The sequence below is a fragment of the Silene latifolia genome, chromosome 4 (assembly GCF_048544455.1).
Source record: "Silene latifolia isolate original U9 population chromosome 4, ASM4854445v1, whole genome shotgun sequence".
Lineage (NCBI taxonomy): Eukaryota > Viridiplantae > Streptophyta > Magnoliopsida > Caryophyllales > Caryophyllaceae > Silene > Silene latifolia.
Window position 1 is genome coordinate 13,452,593 of NC_133529.1, and position 17,627 is coordinate 13,470,219.

Consider the following 17,627-nt stretch of genomic DNA (forward strand, 5'->3'; position numbering starts at 1 on the left):
AATTAACTTATATCGATACAACGCGGTTAATTAAAATAATTTAACGTGATTATCGACTCAATAATTTACCCGACTTAATTGGTAATATAAAATGTATAATAATTAATATATAATAATATCCGTTTAATTATATCCGTTTAATTCAATAATATCCGTTTGATTCAATAATATACGTTTAATTCAATAATATCCGTTTAATTTATTATATAAAAATACGGGGTATTACAGTCTTCCTCCCTTAAAATGAACTTCGTCCCGAAGTTCGCTCCCATACTCAACAACAGAAAGGTATTGTATATTGTACTTACGGATGTCACGAATTTCTAACACGGTTAACACCCACTTGACACTTCAATTAAACTTGACAAACACGGAATGTTACATTCTGCCCTCCTAAAAATAAACTTCGTCCCGAAGTTTTAGCTCTTCTTTACTTAACCCAATTAACTACAACTAATAACTACATGCGAACACAGATATATAATAATTATATAATTATCTGAGAACACCGTCATCTTCCATCTAAATTCCGATCTCAAACTCAAGTAACTCAATAACCATGGTCGCACGGGACCGTAAACATAACTCCCGTAATCATCACTCGGCTCATAGGCCAACTCATAACTCATTACCAGTAGTTTAATCACACTCTCCTTTTTACACATCGACCAACCGACAGAAGTAGGAACAAAACATATAGAACTCATTCGCATAGGTATCCCACAACTAAAGATCAACTTGGTCAACAATAACCTACAAACAAGTGCAAATTAAGCATCAAGATTTTACAATCCTCCCCAACTAAAAACATGGTTACGTCCTCGTAACCTTCATTATTATGACAAAAGTTCTCAAACTACTGCTAACAACTGAAAGAGGCTACCGTTACCCGTAAAATCATTAGTAATTATTCATTTTACCAATTATTGTAATCTTTTACCTTAGAAACATAGGGAATCAATCAACATGAGAAAAGAATTAGGGTCCAAAACTTACTACGAACTCAAAATCAGATAAACTTAATTTAATTCCTTTAAACAAAACCAGCTTAGGTGTCGACTCACATATTGTAATTTACCGGTTCATCTTATTCAATTCAGTCCTATCTTTATTAATGAACGACTATTACTTCAACATCAGGATTTTAGTTGCACTTCTTTACTCAATTATATTCACGGCTCAATTAAACGTAACTATAACGACTATCATTTAAAACAATGCATATCATGTGAATCCTAAAATGGTTATCCCATTATAATTGCCAATCTCATTATCATAAACAATCTTTATTAAAATATGGTTGATAGTAACGACTCGAGAATATAGATATGTCAAATGTCGGGCTACAATAGCAAGATTATTTTAGCATTTTATGACAATGTAATAACGAATATATCCAATAAGAAATAACACACTGTTTATTATCGTGTCATAGGTTTAGGTTCAATTGAAATCATTTAATGCGATGAAGATAATAATTATAACTATGGGCACACAACTCATATGAAAGACATTAGAACTCAGATGACATCCTACACGTGTGAACATTTAGACACAATCATTACTTCCATCCATGTGTAAACTTTTAAACATAACTATTGTAATTTTCATGCGAGTATATTAGAATAATCAAATTACTTTTAACGCCATCTGCTTCACGAAGATATGACAATATAGTTTTATATTTATATATATCCGACCACTATGCAAATGTTATGAACACACCAGAGATATTACAGCATGCCAAATGTATATAAAATATGCAAACAACTGGACTCGTATAAACATTTCACTCTTGATTAAAATCAAATTAAGCTATCCAATTTTACTCATACTATCATGCCAACAATGTTACCAATTAAACTTTAAATTTTATCACCGATTAAGATACATAACTACTGAACATGCGTGCTACTATCGTCATATAAAACATTATAAATTCACATTATTAAAACTCATGAATTAACCAAACAATTGTATAAAAATTCAACATAGAACGCACATTTTAAATGTTTTGATTTACGTTGTAAATTTCAAAAAAATCACGAAAAAAAAAACCCCCACCAATACAAAAAGAATATCAGCTATCAATTCACGTACATGTCATAGACCTACCCAAGTTTAGAAGTCATAAGTCAGCCTCGACTCCGGATTTGTTGAGTGACTCGCAATAGTCTGCATTTCGTAATGACAATGACAGGGCGTCTCCAGGTGGTAGCCATTTCCGATACCACTCTCTCGTCTCCAGGAACAAAGAAGCTGGTAGATAATGACATTGGCTTGATATAACCTTGGGTACCTATAAAACCAGCCCAAGTTTTCATCTCTGCATATCAATCGAAGAATAATTAAAAACACGAAAAAAAACTGCACATAAAAATCAGCATCAATGCATCACTTGTACTTGTTTAGCCTACTTGTAGTCTCTTACTCTCTTTTAATGTCATAATAATACATTCTAACTCTTTGTCTTCTTTTCCGCCACCCTGTCCTGATCAAGAGCGGTTAGCCTTGATGCAGTTATCATACCGTATGAAAAGATGAAATCATGGGTATCGATCTCTATGTCACACACAATGACACAACCAAATCTATCATACACAAGTAGCCAAGTCATTGTCGCTCTAACTGCCTCAAGAAATTTGGGTCTGTCTAGCTAAATTTTCAGGAAAGTAAAACATGGGAAATATAATAATCACGAAAAAAGTTGTACGTTGAGTAATTAATTAACGTAACAAAAGACTACCGGCTATCGATTTCGTGTACAATCATAGAAGCCTAGAAGGTTAAAATAGTCGTAAGTATGTCTTGACTCTCGACTCTTGACTTCTTGAGTGCTTGAGTGAGTCAAAATAGTCTGCATCTCCATAATTCCAGTAATCAGTCTCCATAACTCAATCATATGTTATTCATACTCCACTCCATTAGTGGCATTTGATACGATTGCGAGTTTATGCGTTAGACTACGCTGTTTTGAGAAAGTTCTTATGATCAGGTTACAATTAACGTAAGTAACCAACCAAGTGATATACGTAAATCCGAATAAATAGAGTCAATTGACAACCAATAATACCAGTATGTTATCGATATTGAAGTATGAAATCGATCCACCAAGTCTTCTGCCCCATCTCTCACTTCATACTACATGGTGAATGGAGTAGAAGAATCCAATCACGACAAGTGGAAGGCGATCCAAGTAGCTATAAGATAAACAAGTATAAATGAATCAGTACATAAAATTTAACATCAAGGAGTATGGACCATTAAAAAGACGAAGAGCCCTATACAAGAACGTTATCCGAGTGTCACAAGGACTCCTGCAAATTGTAGGATATAGGGGGTTGAATATATAAAACCTTCCCCTTCTGCTAGTAACAGAAAGAGTCTCTGATTCAAGATGAAAATTGCGTTGAAAACTGCATCAAAGGAATCTACTAACCTCAAAACAAAGCAAACATTAAACAAAGAAGTTGGCAGATAATGACATTAACTTGGTTGAACCTTGGGTACCTATAAAACCAGCCCAAGCAAGTTCTCATCTCTGCAAATCAATCGAAGTATAACTAACACAACAACAACATCAGAGCCTTAATCCCAAAATCGAAGCATTAACTAAAAACACGAAAAAAATTGCACATAAAAATCAGCATCAATGCATCACTTGTACTTTAGCCTACTTGTAGTATCTTTTAATGTCATAATAATACATTCTAACTCACTGTCTTCTTTTCAGCCACCATGTCCTCATCAAGAGCGATTAGCCTTGCTGCAGTTCAAGAATAGTTTCCATATAAACTGTTCACGTGACTCTCCTAATAGCCATCCAGATATCATACCGTATGAAAAGATGAAATCATGGGTAGGAGGGCCAAGTGTGGATTGCTGTTCATGGGACGGTGTCGAATGCAACAGGAAATCCGGTCATGTGATCGGTCTTGACCTCACAGCCAGTTGCCTTTCCGGTACTTTTCCTCCAAACAGCACTATCTTTAACCTCGCCTTTCTCACAAAACTTATCCTTAGTTATAACAACTTCAAATATTCTCGAATCCCTTCTGAGATAGACCAACTTTCTAAGTTGCAAGTCCTCAGGCTATTCAAGTCCAAATTTAGTGGGCAAATACCAGCAGAAATTTCAAAGTTGTCCGCGCTCACTGTCCTAGAACTTGGAGAGGATTCAATGGAAAATAAATTGCTAAAACTTCAAAAACCTTCCCTTGACAAGTTAATACAAAATCTCACTCATCTCCAAGAGCTCGATTTAAAAAATATTGATGCGTCCTCCTTTGTGCCAGTCAGCCTCCAAAACTTGACGACTTTAAAACAGATTAGCATTGACAACTGTAATTTGCATGGTAACCTTCCACCAAATCTTTTTCATTTGCCACATCTTGAGACCCTCAGATTGAGTTTCAATGGCGATATTGGTGGGTCTCTTCCGGAGTTTCAATTTCATAGTCCTCTCAAAAGGATTTTTTTATCTGGCACATCGTTGTCCGGGGGTTTACCCCCTTCAATTGGAAAACTTGCTCAACTGGAAACACTAGAATTATCCCTATGTCAATTATCAGGATATATCCCATCTTCTCTAGGTAACCTGACAAAGCTCTCACATTTGTACCTTGATGACAATGATATTAGCGGTGTCGTCCCACCCTCTATATCAAATCTAACAAATCTTGAAGCACTATTTCTCATGAATCTCAATGTTAAGCCTGGACAACTGATCTCAAACTTGGCTAAGCTACATACATTAACCTCCGTTGGCCTCAGCGGAATGGCACTAGGAGATAAGATCCCACCTTCTTTCGCCAACCTCACAGCACTTCGTGAATTATTTCTCTCCAATACTCAAGTAACGGGTCTACTTCCACACTGGATAGCGAACCTAACCCAGTTAGAGATTCTACAACTAGGAGGAAATCAGTTGGAGGGTCAGATACCACATTGGTTTACTCAGCTAAAAAATCTACAAGGTCTGGCACTGCTTTACAATAACCTGTTTGGCAACTTTGAGACATTTTATGGTTTAGAAAACCTCCGCTTTCTAGGTTTATCAGGTACTAACCTAACGTTTCCCCCCACTTCACAGACCAATTCATCTCTTCTCAACCTACAACTCCTATTTCTAGAATCTTGCAACTTAACAGAATTCCCAGGATTCTTGCGAGATCAGAAGAAACTAGAGCATTTGCGGATTGAAAAAAACTTTATCAAGGGTAGCATTCCACAATGGTTTGTGAACACAAGTAAAGAAAGTCTCCTCAGTTTTGAGCTTGCTCATAATAATTTAACTGGTTTTGAACAACCAGTGACTACCCTCCCATGGACTCGTTTGGAAGTATTTGACATTGGGGGTAATAACTTCCAAGGAGAACTTCCTATCCCACCAGTGTCTATAAAGAGCTACGATGTCTCAAACAATCTGTTTTCAGGAGTAATACCAAAACAATTATGCATGGCTAGATCTTTAATCATGCTGGATTTGTCCAGCAACAACTTGAGTAGGCAGCTGATCCCTCATTGCATAGGGGAACAGCTTGGCAGTTCATTACGAGTTTTGAACTTGAGAGAGAATAAATTCCATGGAAGTATGCCCATATCTTTCACATCGAACTGCAATTTAAAGATGATAAACCTGAGTGAAAATCAATTGGAAGGCGACCTGCCAAGGTCGTTGGAAAATTGTACAAGGCTTGAGGTTCTCGATATAGGAAAAAATCGTATGAATGATACTTTCCCGTCATGGTTAGGAAGTCTCCCCAACTTACAAGTTCTGGTTCTAAGCCATAACAATTTTCATGGAAACATCTCTGATCAAGATTTAGGCTGTCCGTTTTGTAATCTGCGCATCATTGATCTATCACACAACTTTTACACTGGTAAATTACCATCGAGATATCTTCGAAATTGGAGCAACATGATGGCTGTGAAAGAGGGACAAACTGATTCATATAGTACAAGGATTACTTTTGTAGTGGGGGTGGGTGAAGATGAAGAGGGATCTGTAATTTTTGAGACAATTCAATACTCGATGACTATAACAAGCAAAGGCAAGGAGCGACTTTACTCAAAGATACTTGAAGTCTTTCGAGTCATCGACTTCTCCAGCAATAACTTCACAGGCAAGATTCCAGATGTCATTGGGGAACTCAAAGGTCTGCAAGCACTCAACTTATCGAACAACAATCTAGATGGCAGGATTCCGACCTCAGTGGCTAACATGATAGATCTTGAGTCCTTGGACCTTTCTCGGAACAAGCTCTACGGAGTCATTCCCCCAGAGTTGGCTCAGTTAACATCTCTTGAGGTCTTTGATGTTTCCTACAACGATTTAGAAGGTCCTATACCACAAGGAAACCAGTTTGACACCTTCTTAAGCGGCTCTTATTTGGGAAACTCAAGACTGTGTGGAAACCTAATATCTAAAAAATGTAACAATGCAGAAGCTGTGGTATCCCCGCCAATGACAGAGGACGAGCGCAGTGAGCATTCCAGATTAGTTGACTGGGTAGTTAGATCATGCGGGTGTGTGAGCGGATTTATAATTGGTATTGTTATTGGGAAGCTCTACATTACCGACAAGTATCATGAATGGTTTATGGAGACATTTCAACAGAGGCCAAGGAGGAAAGTGAAGAGAGCAAAAAGACGGCAACGTCAGCTGTTGAATATGCTTTTTTAAAACCTTTAGTTATGTGTTAAGCAAGAAGTCTCTCATATGTTACCTTTTATTTAGTTATGTGTTAAGCAAGAAGTCGCTCATCATATGATATCAAGTAAAGTATACTTCTAATGTATTATTTCCCTTATTCATCACTTTGTAGTTTGTACTATCAAACCCAAATGTTTCTCCAAGTAACTTTTTTTTAGCCAATTTAGAGCAACTTAAGGTCATAAATACCATTCTCTAGAAAATAAAATTTCAAGAAAGTCTCTTAAGAGACTGTCTCACACTAAGATAATGTGCAACATAACATATATTGTGTAGCTCTACAGTTAAGTTTATCATGAGACTGCCTTATGGAGTATAAGATTAGTGTACAATTTGTCACTACTCACTCCACTTGGTCTAGTACTCCAGTTACCCTCAGAGTTAATCCATGATATGAGCATATTACCATAATTCTCCACTGACTGAACTGAATTGATACAATTTCAGCCTTTCAGGCAAAACTACCAATCACATTTTTCTGCAGTAATCAGATAGAAATCATCAAGCAAACAAAAACTAATCTAATAGTAAATACGTTTCAATCGCATGAGCTATTAACAGCTCAACGTGCGATAACATTAAACTTGGGCTTACCTGGAAAGGAAAACTCTTGTGCATAGCATTGGAGTTGGGAAGGGTCACTTCAAGGAACCCAATTAAAATGCTGGTGAAGACATGAAATGCTGGTTCCTTGTCATAGTCAAATCTGTGTTCGATGAAACTTCATCAAGTGGTCAAGTTCTTTCGGACTGCTTTGCAATTGAAACCATTTGAATTGAACTAAACTGTAATAAATAACAAAACAAATCAAGTCTCAAAGAATGAGGCACCGCCATAATGAAATTCATCATCTAAAAGACCGGGCCAAAGACAATATCATCATTAATCTCATGCACAATCATTGAAGGTTAAAATAGCCGTAAGGAGAGGTCTTCTTTCCCTTATTCATCACTATGTGCATCAAAATTCAAATCTAATGTTTCTCCAGGTATCATATTTCATAAATATCAATATCATCCTTGAAAACACAATTTCTTACTCCACAACATTACCCTTTTACGTCAAGGATTTCTCAAATTCGGTGTAAGAAGTGTTTGATGTACGCAACCTTACCCGCAACACAAATAGCTTATTTTCGAACGATCTAGAATGAAAATTGTGTATAGAACTGTATCGAACGACTGCTACTCCATAATAAACGATAAATTTCTCACTTAAATTGGCCACACAATACTCAAAATTAATCCATAATTTAAGCATATTAACATAATCCAAATACTAATTATTACACAGTAAAACATGCAAAATCATAACTAATTAACAACTGAATGTTTTAAATTAAAAAGAGAATTGGGGAAAAAATCTGGAGTACCTGAGAAATTGACTCGCAGGTGGTTACTCCCTCATCTTTGATTTCTTCGAATAAGATGGATCCATTGCCCAGATAATGCACATCAATTGGAATTCAGAACCCTAACAAATCATGAAGAGTTTGGGCGGAGAAATTGATTTGGGCGAAAATACCGACAATATAACATCGGCGGGAAAAATAATTAATACGCATCCAACCGTGTTACTTTAAGACCATCCCGGCAGTCGTGTTAATTGGTCGCGGCCAGGTTTTCTTTCTTAATCCCACTTTATTTTTATCTCTTGACCTACTTTCACCCTCCCGAAGGTCACGACCTGCAGTCATCAACTCAATCATTTTTCACTTTCCAACCAATTACATCTCTCCACATTATATAACCTTTTTCATATATATTTTTTTTATTAATTATTAATATTGTCAACCAATCATATATCGCCACATATAGGTCATGAGGTAGGTCAATTTGCTCCACCAAAGGTCACAAATTGACCTCTTCTCTCCAAAGGTCACCATAATTTTCTAATTAAGTGGTGATTAGTGTGACCAAAGTAAAGGTCGTGACTGTGATTGACGCTGGCAGGGATGGTCTAAAGGAGAAACAAAAATTGAAAAAAACACGATTACAGAACCGAGAGAAATGATTGTACATTAGATATAATATCTCACAAGTTTTAAATCCGTGCAATTTTGCACGGGTATGTATTTGAGCCGGTATTAATGTTTTTGGATGAAATTTTTTTATTTGCATTTCTATTGTAATTATGTAGTTTGTCTAAATCAGCGAATACGTGCTCAAATGCAATGGTTTAAGAGGAAATAACGTAATATACTATTGTACATAAAAGTTGCATACATAAAAAAACTTTACACCTCGAAAAAAAATATAATTTAATAATCTACTTTAATGCAAATTATTCTAAAAATTGAAAAATTTCATGATAGACTACATTAGTAGTCGTAGTAGAAGTACACATATCTGAATCACAAATTAGAATTTTCAAGCTTTCTTTTCGTGTGACCCTTGAAATGCTTGAAACGCGTGTTGAAGAATAAATTTACTCGGTAGCCTATCATTGTCCCCTACCATTTTCGGTGTGCGCGGCTGGTAGTTAAGTTGCCGAATTTTTTTACTGTAAGTAAATACTCCGTCATGTTTTTTTTAAATATATCGTACTATCTAGTTTTAAAAAATTATGCATGTAATTTATTCGCATTATATGTAATTCAATCCCGTAATTAAATATAAATCCTTCTCGTAATTATGTAATTTTATTGTTATTTAATTTTTTTTATAATTATGTAAATTCTATAATTTGTAATTAGTTTCATTTATTCCGATTTGTAATTCATACCGCTTATATGCCATCACTTTCATTTATTCGAAATGTATAAAATTATTTCATAGTATTATTTCATTGGATTTGTGCTTAGACGGAATTTGTCGCATGTTTGTATTGGCGGAATTCTGAAGAAATATATACTTTGCACATTAACGGGTCCCACCATAACATGAATTTCAAAAAAAAAAGTTGTATTAATGATGTGGCACGTCCTGAATAAAGTATTGTCTTCTGAATTAATAAAGATAAGATACTTAATGACTTTTTTTGAGTTTTTGTATATTTTTTGAGTTCTAGAAGTTTAGTAAATCGGGGAAGTGGTAAAGTAACCCCTTAAGTTTGCATCAATGTGAGAATAACCCCTAACTTTAATCAATTAGTCTTGCTGAAGACGGGTCGGAGCAAGTGACGGGTAATGTCACTCACAAAACGGATATGGGGGACAAGGTGGGGGCACCCCCATGTGCTTCTCTCTCTCCTCTATTTGGGTCATTTGTGAGAGGAAATGGTATCCGTCACTCTGGAGTGACGGATATGTGCCGTCTTCAATGAGATTTTGTGAACTTTAATTTGGTGTAAACAACCCCTTAACTTTGCTCTAAAGTGAAATCAAGCCCCCTTTTACTTTTTCGGTCAAAATCTCGCCGGATTGCTAATTTCTCACCAATATCTCATATATTGTACATATTAAGTATCTAATCTAACACCTTTATAAAATGTGAGAGCACCCATGTTACTATTCATCGATGAATAGTAACTTGCCTAATGAATAGTACCTCCTTGGCGGGTTGGGCTGGATGTTTTGTGCGGTTTTGGGCTCTTTTGGGGTTAGTTATGAATTACCCTCATCATGGCATAGTGGGTGATATGTTCATTTTATATATACTTTTACCCCTCATTTTAGCTCGGTTTCTATTGATTATCATACTTTAATTAGTATACTTTTGAGCTAATTTTGTGTTCTAGGTGTATTGTTGTGTTTGTTACGGTTTTGTAGGAATCTAAGCATTTAGAGGCTTTTTCCTATGATTTTGTACACCAAAGTTCACTAAGCTAAACAAGGCCAAACATTGGACTAAGCATGGAGCATTGGATTGATGTTTGCATGAAGATTTGTTGGATTGAAATAAGAATTACAAATGTTGCCAACAATCAAAGTCAAGCCCAACTTCAATGTCCTTACTAAGGTCAAGCATTGGATGCTATGAAAGCTTTGGATGCCAAGAAGAGCTTAGGATGCTAGGAATTGAGCACTACCGAAAGAAGCATAGAGATCCCTCACGCAATCAAGCACGGACGTAGTGGAATGACGAAGGGGCACACCACCCCGATCGGGGCCGCCATGACCCCGTCGATCGGGGCCGCTGATTCTCGGTTGTTTTTGTTCTTCCTCCTCTCCTATAAATAGGAGAGGTATTCCTAGGTTCTAAGTATCTCATTTTACGTCTAATTCTACTCTGATAAGCCTCAAGCATTATAAGTTTTCTCTCTTTAGTTTTCATTTAAGTTATAAGTTGTTTAAGCATTCCTTAGTTAATCTTTCAATAGTTTGTATTTCAAGAGATTTTCAAGCATTTGTCATTCAATCTTTTGGTTATTAGTTACTTGTTCTTCCATACAAATCTTCCTTATTAAGGTATTTCTCATTACAAGTTTACAATTTACACCATTACTTTAGTTATCACATAGTCATTATAATCAAGTTTTTCATATTTGCTTTAGCTTTGTTCTTTACATATGTTATATCACTTAACTAATATAATTCATATAACCATGTTTAATATTCTTTACAAATTAGTTTGCATTTTACATCTTAGTATGAGTAGCTAAGTCCTCTAGTCTAAAGGCTAGGGGAGCCATGCAAAATCAAACATATAATATGACTAAATAAAGTTCATAATAATATTGATCAATTGTTTCCACCACATGCTTGTTTTGTTATGTTTAATCTTTGATTATCGGCCATAGTCATTGATTAAGTTTGTTCATTCGTTCTAAAGTCGAGAGGCACGGAATTGAATTAGACTAAGCATGTGTGGTAGGACGACCTAGTCATGGACGAGAGTTTCTCTAGGACCCGGTCTATGGTTGACACTAATGCCGTAAGGTGGGTGTCTTTAAGCCTAAGCAATTGACAAGATTATTACTAACAAGTTTATCATGTTATTATGTTTACCTTTGCATGGGTAACCCGACTCCTTTAGACTACCTTTAATCATATTTTATTTACATTGCATTTTCATTAATCATCAAACAAACAAACAAAACCAAAATCGTAATCAACCTTGATAAAAATCTACTCACAACAATTCAAGACGTAATTCCCGTTTCCTTGTGTTCGACCCCTATTACTACATTTAATTGTGTCTAGGGAAATTATCTTTGCATAGGTACGCGATAAAACCTATCAAATTTTGGCGCCGTTGCCGGGGAAACGGTTTTATTGACTATTGAATTGTCGATTTTTATCTTGTTTTTCTTTGTCTTAAGGAACACTTGTTCCTTGAGACCGTTACTTATCACTTTTCTAGAGATTGTCGTCTTATGCCCAGGTCCTCTCGAAGTGGAGAATTGCTTTCACCGGATTCCGATCCCGAGAAAACATTTAGGAGAAGACGACGTTTTTGGAAGGAAGTAAAAGAAGCCGCTTCTCCCATACAAATTGAAAGTGCTAGAAAGTCTTATTTAGACGATCTAGAGGTTCTGGAAGGGGAGGTAGTTTCTTGTTCATCAACTCCACCACCACCATCTACTACCAAAAAGATGGTGAGACTTTCCGATCACTCGAAGCCCACCGCGGCTATGCTTCCGGCTGGAATCACAACCACTCAAATCACCGCACCAGACTTCGAGATCAAACCGGCTTTTATCAGCCTTGTGGAGAGAAGACAATTTGGGGGAAGTCCTTTGGAGGATCCCAATTTGCATGTGCAAAACTTTTGTGACTATTGCTCCATGATCCGTCAAAAGGCGTCACCCAAGAGCAAATAAGGGAAATACTTTTCCCTTTCTCTTTAAAGGACAAGGCCAAGCTTTGGATCAATAGCCTTGACCGCACCACCTTGAAAATCACCAATTGGGAGACCTTGGCTCTCGCTTTTTATCAAAAGTTTTTCCACGGAGAAAACTCAAACTTTGAGGAGCCAAATCACCGGATTCCGTCAACAAGCTCTTGAGAGCTTATATGAAGCTGGGGAGAGGTACAAAGAGCTTCAAAGGCAATGCCCACACCATGGGCTAGATGATTGGTTTCTGGCAATAACATTCTACAATGGATGTTGTGCCGAGTCCCGAAGGATTCTCGATTCCGCCAACAATGGGCGGTTTGATCAAATTGACACCAATCTTGCTCATTCCACGATAGAATCTATGGCAATTCATGATGCCCAATATGTCAATTCCCGAGTTGTGCCATCTAAAGGTAAAGAAGAATCCTCCAACAACTCCGTCTTGCTAGCTCAAATTGCCTTGCTCCAACAACAATTGGCGGAGAGAGATGCTAAAGATTCCATCCAACAACTCAATGTTGTGTCTTCAACAAGCCAAATCATCGTTTGTGATGGATGTGGAGGTGCGGGTCATTATGCCGCTCAATGCCGAGCCCCCATTGAAGAGGTAAATGCTTTTCAAGTTTTTAGACAAAGTTCATATCCACCGGGTGCATTTTCCAACACTTACAACCCGAATTCAAAATTCCATCCGAACTTGTCTTACACTAGCAATAATGTGCTAAACCCTCAACCCCCACAACAACAAAATGCCTATGTTCCTCAACAACAAAAGTATACCCCTCCACCGGGTTATCAAAATCAACAAAGGCCCCCACAAAATAATTACCAACAAAATCCACCACAAAATAGCCAACAAAACAATCAAGGAGGTGGTAAGCTTGAGGGCATGATAATCCAAATGCAAAGGGAGTTGTTGGCTCAAATTCAAAAGAATGATCAAGCTCATAGTGCCGCGGTCAAGATGTTGGAACAACAAGTGGCTCAATTAGCCGCTTCTAGCTCTCAAAGGAAGAACGGTCAACTACCTCCCCAAGGTGAGCAACCACATGAAACCGCTAATTCTATTTCCTTGAGAAGTGGTTCAAGCTATGATGGGCCATCCATGACTTTGGATGATGAGGTGGTTGTTAAAAAGGCTAAGCTTGGGGGAAATGACAAAGGGAAGGCTAGTGAAGAGCCTATTGTTAAAAATCGTGTGCCATTTCCTCATCGATTGTTGATGATAAAGAGGAAGAGCAAGCTTGATACCAAAGATGTTGGGTCTCCTATGCAAAAAGAAAGTGATGAGGTGGTTATTGAAGAAATCTCTCCTAATTCTAAGGAGAGTGATGTCGTTTCAAACAAGGAGAGTGCTCCCAAAGAGATAGTGAATGATGTGGAGGATGCTCCTCCAAAAGAAGTTGTTCAAATGCCATTTCCCCACCGTCTAGCAAAGCACAAGGAGGAAGGTAAGTTTGCTAAATTTTTGGAAGTTTGTAAGAATTTGCAAGTCACCATCCCGTTTATGGAATTGATTACCCAAGTCCCTTCTTACGCAAAGTTTATGAAGGAAATCCTCTCAAAGAAGAGATCCCTCAATGTGGTTGAGACCATTGCTTTCACCGAAGAGTGTAGTGCACTCTTACAAAACAAGTCTCCCCGAAAATCGAAGGACCCCGGTAGCTATTCTATTCCTTGCACTATAGGCAAATATACCATTGATAAGGCCCTTTGTGACCTAGGTGCTAGTGTAAGCGTCATGCCCTATTCCCTTTGTGAAAAACTTAACATGAGTGCTTTAAAATGCACAAGTATTACATTGCAAATGGCGGACCGTTCTTTAAAGCGACCTCTAGGTGTCTTAGAAGATGTTCCCGTCAAAGTTGGCAAGTTTTTCATACCCGTTGACTTCCTCATACTTGATATGGCCGAGGATTTACAAACCCCAATTATATTGGGTAGGCCATTTTTACACACCGCGGGTGCGCTAATTGATGTGAAAAATGGGAGGTTGACGTTGGAAGTGGGTGATGACCGGTTTTCCTTTAGCAAAAACAACACCATTAGAAGTCCAATGTTACAAGAGTCTTGTTATTTATTTAGCACTGTGGACTCTTCTTATGCCTCTACTATGCTTGGGTCATCACTAACGGATCCATTGGAGGACGATATGGGTGTTGTTTGCCTTGTAGGAGACGATGCTAAAGGCACTAATGCTAGGAGTGCCAAGAGGAAGAGGAAATTTTATTTGAACAATTTCAAATGGTTGAGAAATGCAAAGATAGCTATGAAATGGAGCTTGGTCGGTGGCAAGCTCAATGACAAAACTTAAATCAAATAGCTTCTTACGTCGTGCGGGACGTTAAACCAGCGCTTCTTGGGAGGCAACCCAAGCTTTTTATTGCTTTTATTTTTCTCATTTTGCTGCAATTTACTGTTTTTCGTAGATTAGAAATAAAATACTCGATTAGCAAATTGAGTAAGTTTTTAATTGCTTTGCATATTAGTTTAAATCTCACAACCCATTAAACATAACCTCTAGTCCTTCCTGTTTTGTGCTTTGAGCCATTTTTTTGGTTTGATTGGGTAATTTGAATAGTTGGCACATTGAGGACAATGTGATGTTTAGCTTGGGGGGGATTGCATTTGCATATAGTATAGATTGCATGCTTTTGCATATAGTGTAGTTGCATGTAGTGTAGAAAATTTGAAAATTTTGAGAGAAATTTTTGCTTTATGCTTGCTTATAGCCTACTTTCCTCTTTGCTTATCCTATTAATAGCTTGTTGCTAATGATTTATTCTATAATGATGGGATATTAGCTACATGGGGATGTCTTGACATAGTAGGCGGGAGATAAAGAATGAATCGAATGGGCTTGGTCTTGACTTTTGGCAAGCTACAAAATGGTAAGGTAGAGCCTCTTTTTGACCGATGCATCCATATCCGGTCTCTCTTAGGTGAGTGTAGGTCTCCTTATGATATGTGTTTTATCAAAACGCACAAGTATGGTTCTCATGTCATCTCTTGGTAAGCATTCATTCATCTGTTATAGCATTTTGGAGAATTTTCCTTTCACAAACAATTCTCCCTAGCTACATTATAAATTGCCTACCCTTGTTGAGCTAGTAGCTTTGTTTGTCCTTGTTCGGGTGCTCAATTGGGATTTATTTCAAAGTTTGGACAATCATGTGAGCTTGGTCTTAATGCTCAAGAAAGAAAAGAAGAAAAAGTGATGATGAATTGAATTGAAAAAAAAAAAAAAAAAATCAAGAAGAAAAAGAAATGAATAAGCATGAAAGAAAATGAAAAAAAGAGATGAATAAATTGAAAAAGAAAAAAAAAAAGGGGGAAAAAGAGAAGAAGTTGATGTGAGAAAATCTCATGCATTATTCATATATTTTGGAGGATTTTCTCATGATTTGCATTGCAAAATTGGGTTAGACATAGGATTGAGCACCTTTACAATTTGGTAGTTGCTAGCTTGACTTAGCTCCACATTACCATAATTCATTTGTTCCCCCTTCTTACCCATTACATTATTGCCTTCTTCCTACCCATTTGGCTTCTTTATCATGCTTACATATGATTATCCTTGCTTACTAGTTTTGACATGTTTACCATATTAGATTGCGGACACATTGTTATAAGTTGAGGATAGTTGAGTGTTCACTCACAAAAATTGTCCTTTCACATATAAAAGAGTTTGAGTGTCCCGTGAGAGTCCATAAGTCAAAAGATCATGCAAAAGCTTAAAGGTTCATTCAAAGTTTTCTATGCTACGCCGTCATATAAATCTCATCCATGTCTTGCTTTATTCCTTGCCCATGTTGTTTCGGGTTTTTAAAATCGTTATGCTTAGCTTGTTTAGGATATAGCATTTGATGGATTTGGTTTCTTGCTTGAGGACAAGCAAGGGTTTAGCTTGGGGGAGTTTGATATGTTCATTTTATATATACTTTTACCCCTCATTTTAGCTCGGTTTCTATTGATTATCATACTTTAATTAGTATACTTTTGAGCTAATTTTGTGTTCTAGGTGTATTGTTGTGTTTGTTACGGTTTTGTAGGAATCTAAGCATTTAGAGGCTTTTTCCTATGATTTTGTACACCAAAGTTCACTAAGCTAAACAAGGCCAAACATTGGACTAAGCATGGAGCATTGGATTGATGTTTGCATGAAGATTTGTTGGATTGAAATAAGAATTACAAATGTTGCCAACAATCAAAGTCAAGCCCAACTTCAATGTCCTTACTAAGGTCAAGCATTGGATGCTATGAAAGCTTTGGATGCCAAGAAGAGCTTAGGATGCTAGGAATTGAGCACTACCGAAAGAAGCATAGAGATCCCTCACGCAATCAAGCACGGACGTAGTGGAATGACGAAGGGGCACACCACCCCGATCGGGGCCGCCCAACCCCGATCGGGGCCGCTTGATTCTCGGTTGTTTTTGTTCTTCCTCCTCTCCTATAAATAGGAGAGGTATTCCTAGGTTCTAAGTATCTCATTTTACGTCTAATTCTACTACAATAAGCCTCAAGCATTATAAGTTTTCTCTCTTTAGTTTTCATTTAAGTTATAAGTTGTTTAAGCATTCCTTAGTTAATCTTTCAATAGTTTGTATTTCAAGAGATTTTCAAGCATTTGTCATTCAATCTTTTGGTTATTAGTTACTTGTTCTTCCATACAAATCTTCCTTATTAAGGTATTTCTCATTACAAGTTTACAATTTACACCATTACTTTAGTTATCACATAGTCATTATAATCAAGTTTTTCATATTTGCTTTAGCTTTGTTCTTTACATATGTTATATCACTTAACTAATATAATTCATATAACCATGTTTAATATTCTTTACAAATTAGTTTGCATTTTACATCTTAGTATGAGTAGCTAAGTCCTCTAGTCTAAAGGCTAGGGGAGCCATGCAAAATCAAACATATAATATGACTAAATAAAGTTCATAATAATATTGATCAATTGTTTCCACCACATGCTTGTTTTGTTATGTTTAATCTTTGATTATCGGCCATAGTCATTGATTAAGTTTGTTCATTCGTTCTAAAGTCGAGAGGCACGGAATTGAATTAGACTAAGCATGTGTGGTAGGACGACCTAGTCATGGACGAGAGTTTCTCTAGGACCCGGTCTATGGTTGACACTAATGCCGTAAGGTGGGTGTCTTTAAGCCTAAGCAATTGACAAGA

At 36.9% G+C, this 17,627-nt stretch overlaps 1 protein-coding gene, 1 long non-coding RNA gene and 1 other non-coding gene across 4 annotated transcripts; 1 reads left to right on the plus strand and 2 right to left on the minus strand.

The window, feature by feature from the left end:
* Positions 1–1,962: 1,962 nt before the first annotated feature.
* On the minus strand, positions 1,963–8,300 carry LOC141653024 (uncharacterized). Of its 2 annotated transcripts, XR_012547300.1 has the most exons (5): positions 8,088–8,300; positions 7,310–7,500; positions 3,440–3,510; positions 3,074–3,200; positions 1,963–2,326 (listed from the first exon to the last, which is right to left on the minus strand). It is a non-coding gene; the product is annotated as an uncharacterized LOC141653024 (long non-coding RNA). The 2 variants fall into 2 exon arrangements; XR_012547299.1 differs by having other exon boundaries at positions 3,074–3,510.
* Positions 3,246–6,841, plus strand: LOC141653023 (receptor-like protein 6). Its single transcript, XM_074460666.1, has one exon. It carries the CDS (start codon positions 3,653–3,655, stop codon positions 6,683–6,685), a length of 3,033 nt encoding a protein of 1,010 aa, XP_074316767.1. The 5' UTR covers positions 3,246–3,652; the 3' UTR covers positions 6,686–6,841.
* A 4,259-nt stretch (positions 8,301–12,559) lies between the features above and the next one.
* Positions 12,560–12,666, minus strand: LOC141654522 (small nucleolar RNA R71). Its single transcript, XR_012548080.1, has one exon. It is a non-coding gene; the product is annotated as a small nucleolar RNA R71 (small nucleolar RNA).
* Positions 12,667–17,627: the final 4,961 nt, after the last annotated feature.